Genomic DNA, 3464 nt, shown 5'->3' on the forward strand with positions numbered 1-3464 from the left:
TTGCTTTCAAAAATAAATGGTGCTAATTGCCAGGCTACCCAGGAACTCGACGGACCCTTGATGGTGCAGCAGTCCAGTTCTTGAGAATAGCTCCGTTCTCCACGGTTTGAATAATAAGGTCTTCCTCCTCCTCCTCCTCGACTATCGCACTGCAATCCATGTCTTCATCATCCAGAAACAAATTCCTTATTCCAGCTAAAACTTTATCTTCTTCGGACCCCCACATTATGTCAGCTTGATAAAATGACTGGTGCAAATGTGGTACTAGTTGTTCTAGAGGGTAATAAGGACCACGCCATGGTGGTGACCAATTCTGACACTCTTGCCAGGTGTATTCATACTTGAGCCCAAAAGTTATGCCATGGTGCTTTAGCTGTATCGGTTTGGTGATCCCCTGGAGATTATTGCCGAGACCCTTGCCGGGTTCATACCCTGTCCATGACAGTATGCTTTCAATCTTACTGCTCCATCATTTGTCTTTCTCAATTATGTTGACGCGCTCGATGCGATGGTATGTTTTTCCACCCAACTTCCTTCTATTCTTGACGATCGGAACAGTCTGATTGGTATAAATGGGATTACTTCCATCTCCATGGATGATCACTTCCTGATGGTTCCATCAAACTTCACGGCCTGATGTGGAGTAGAAGCTATGGCCTCAGCGGCATGTATCCAAGGTCGTCCCAACAATAGGTTGTAGGTAGCAGATATGTCCAACACTTGAAAATCAACATTAGACCAGGTTGGGCCCATCTGTAGGCTGAGGTTGGTCTCCCCAATTATGGCCCTTTGAGACCCATCAAATGCTTTCACATTCATACTTCCCGCTCGTATCTCGTGCATGCCTTTACCCAATCTTTTCAGAGTAATTAGTGGACATATGTTGAGACCCGAACCCCCATCTATCAGAACTCTGGCAATGAATTTATCCTCAAACTACACTGTGATATGCAGTGCCCTATTGTGACTTAGTCCTTCTGGTGGCATCTCGTCTTCATTAAAAGTGATCTTGTGGCTTTCCAACACTTGCCCTACCATGTTGGCCATTTCTCCATTGGTGATGTTATTGGGTACATAGGCTTTATTCAACACCTTCATCAGGGCATTCCTATATGCCTCAGAGTTTTGCAGCAGTGATAAAATAGATATTTGAGCACGGAATTTGTTTAGATGATCAACCACAAAATATTCTCTTGCTTGCACCTTTCTCCAAAGGTCATCCGGCTCACTCTCAATGACAGGCGTCTTAGATGCAGCTTCTTTGCTCGTTCCTCCCAAATGCTCGGGTGTATAGACACTACCGGTTATGGTCATGCCTTGCACTGCACTTGTTTCTTCCATTTGAGCTTTTCCTTTCATTCTTGATTCCGTAACATAATCACATGGTATTGCATTAGACTTATAAGACGGCGTAGGTGCTACCATCACGGTGAAGAGTGTTGTTACTTCAAACTCAAACAGAGTTGGTGCAACTACCTCAACCTCAATTGGTGCCTGAGATTGTATCACGATAGGTGTGAGAGTGACTAGAGATGTTTTAGTATTATCTGCTTCTCGAATGAGTCCAATTGACACTTCCGAGTCCCATTCTTCATCGGTCTCTATCACGTTTACCTCTTCACCCCTGTGATCCGAGAGAGGATTGTTACGGACATTAGGTGCAACCTCCTTTGCCTGTATGACTTTGGTGTCAATTAATGTCTGAATCTTATCCTTCAAAGTACGACACTCATCAATAGTATGGCCCTTCATGCCTGAGTGATAGGCACTTGTCTTATTTGTGTTCCACTGGGAAGAGTTTTCCATAGCAACAATGGGAATGGGAGTGATATAACCGGCAGCCTTTAGCCTCTCGTATATTTGGTCTATGGGTTCATCAATTGGAGTGTATTGTCTAGGTTGTTTGCGGTAGAAATTTGGTCTTGGTTTTTGGTAATTTTGGCGGGCTGGTAGTGAGTGGTAGTATGCTGGTTGGGTGTTATATGTATGGTAAATAGAGGCAGGTTGTTGGTATCTGGGAGGTGAAGGCTGATATGCGGATGGAGTTGTTTGGTATGTGAGAGGAGACTTTGGACCCTGGGCTACCATTACTACACCCACTTCTTTCTTCTTAGAGATACCTCCCGATTGCAAAGCTTTATTTGTGGCCTGGATTGCTTCGAAATTCATCACCATTGCACTTTTGATCCCTACTTCTATTCTCTCTCCCAACTTAATGATGTCAGAGAACTTATGGTTTTCAATAACCATCAACCTTTCATAGTATTGCGGGTCTTGAGCTTTGACGAAGAACTTATTCATCTATTCTTCTTCAAGTGCCGGCCTTACTTTTGCGGCTTCAGACCTCCACCGAATAGCATACTCATTGAAGGTTTCCGTTTGTTTATTCTTGACATTTTGAATGTAGAAAACGACATGTGCATTTTCTGTGTTGAACCTGAATCGATCCATGAAATCCGCCGCCATGCTCACCCAATTAACCTACTTCTTTGGGTTCTGACTGATGTACCAAGACAAGGCATCACCGGTGAGGCTCCTCATGAACAACTTCATACGGATTCATTCATCCTTTCAAACCCCTACAAGTTTGTCACAATACGTCCTCAAATGCACCTTTAGATCACCAGTTCCGTCAAATATTTCAAACTTAGGAGGTTTGTAACCCTCTAGAAGTTCTATATCTGGCTGAATACACAAATTCTCATAATTCAAACCCTCAATGCCTTTGCTACCTTCGACACTTTGAACTCTGGCAGTAAGCTTCTTGAGTTCTTTCACCATGTTCTTGATGAGTAGGTCCTTCTCGGCAGATTCGGGTATATATAGGGTCTATTGTGGGGTATGGGGTAAAGTTTCCACATATATGGGATCGTTTTAATGGACTCCGGGAATCTGGACATAATGGTGGTCATTGGTAGAGTTTTGTGGGTCAGGAGTAGGTTGTGGTGCATTCTGATGGGTGTGGTATGTGGTTGTTTATGGGCATTGAGTTGGATGATGATGGTGTTGTTGAAGAGTAGGTACCGGTGGAGGGTTGTGGTTCTGAGAAGGTGTTGCGTATTGTTGTGGTGGGGGAGGATTTGGCGGTGGGTTTTGATTCTGCGTGTTTTAGGGAGGTGTCGGGTTTTGGGCGTTTGTGTTTTGTTGGTTGATATCAGGGACGTTTAGGGTGAGGGAAAGGTTTGCCAAGTTCCGGACTTGCTCAAGTTCCCCTTGTAGCTCTAATATTTTCTGTTCCAGATGTAGGACCAATTCATTCTGCACTGGAGTACTCCGACTGTCCGAAGTTTTAACATTCTCTGCATTGTCCTTTCTGATACCGGTTAAATCGTCCATTTTTCCTTTACCTTTGCTTTTTATTTTAGGATCACTTAGTGGAGGAGGAGGTGGAGGACCTCTGGATCTAGTATGATATGCGGATGATGCCAGTATGCACGAACCAACCTTGGGGAATGGGAATAATC

The 3464-nt window shown here is 44.0% G+C and overlaps 2 protein-coding genes across 2 annotated transcripts; both read right to left on the bottom strand.

Annotated features, from left to right (window-relative positions):
• Positions 1-936: 936 nt before the first annotated feature.
• LOC138907918 (uncharacterized) lies at positions 937-2301 on the bottom strand. The gene has a single exon (XM_070198542.1). The coding sequence runs from the start codon at positions 2299-2301 to the stop codon at positions 937-939; it is 1365 nt and encodes a 454-aa protein (XP_070054643.1).
• LOC138907919 (uncharacterized) lies at positions 2302-2781 on the bottom strand. Its single transcript, XM_070198543.1, has 2 exons — positions 2614-2781; positions 2302-2481 (listed from the first exon to the last, which is right to left on the bottom strand). The coding sequence occupies exons 1-2, from the start codon at positions 2779-2781 to the stop codon at positions 2302-2304; spliced, it is 348 nt and encodes a 115-aa protein (XP_070054644.1).
• Between the last annotated feature and the right edge of the window lie 683 nt (positions 2782-3464).

The sequence above is a fragment of the Nicotiana tomentosiformis genome, chromosome 3 (genome assembly GCF_000390325.3).
Source record: "Nicotiana tomentosiformis chromosome 3, ASM39032v3, whole genome shotgun sequence".
In the NCBI taxonomy this organism is placed as follows: domain Eukaryota; kingdom Viridiplantae; phylum Streptophyta; class Magnoliopsida; order Solanales; family Solanaceae; genus Nicotiana; species Nicotiana tomentosiformis.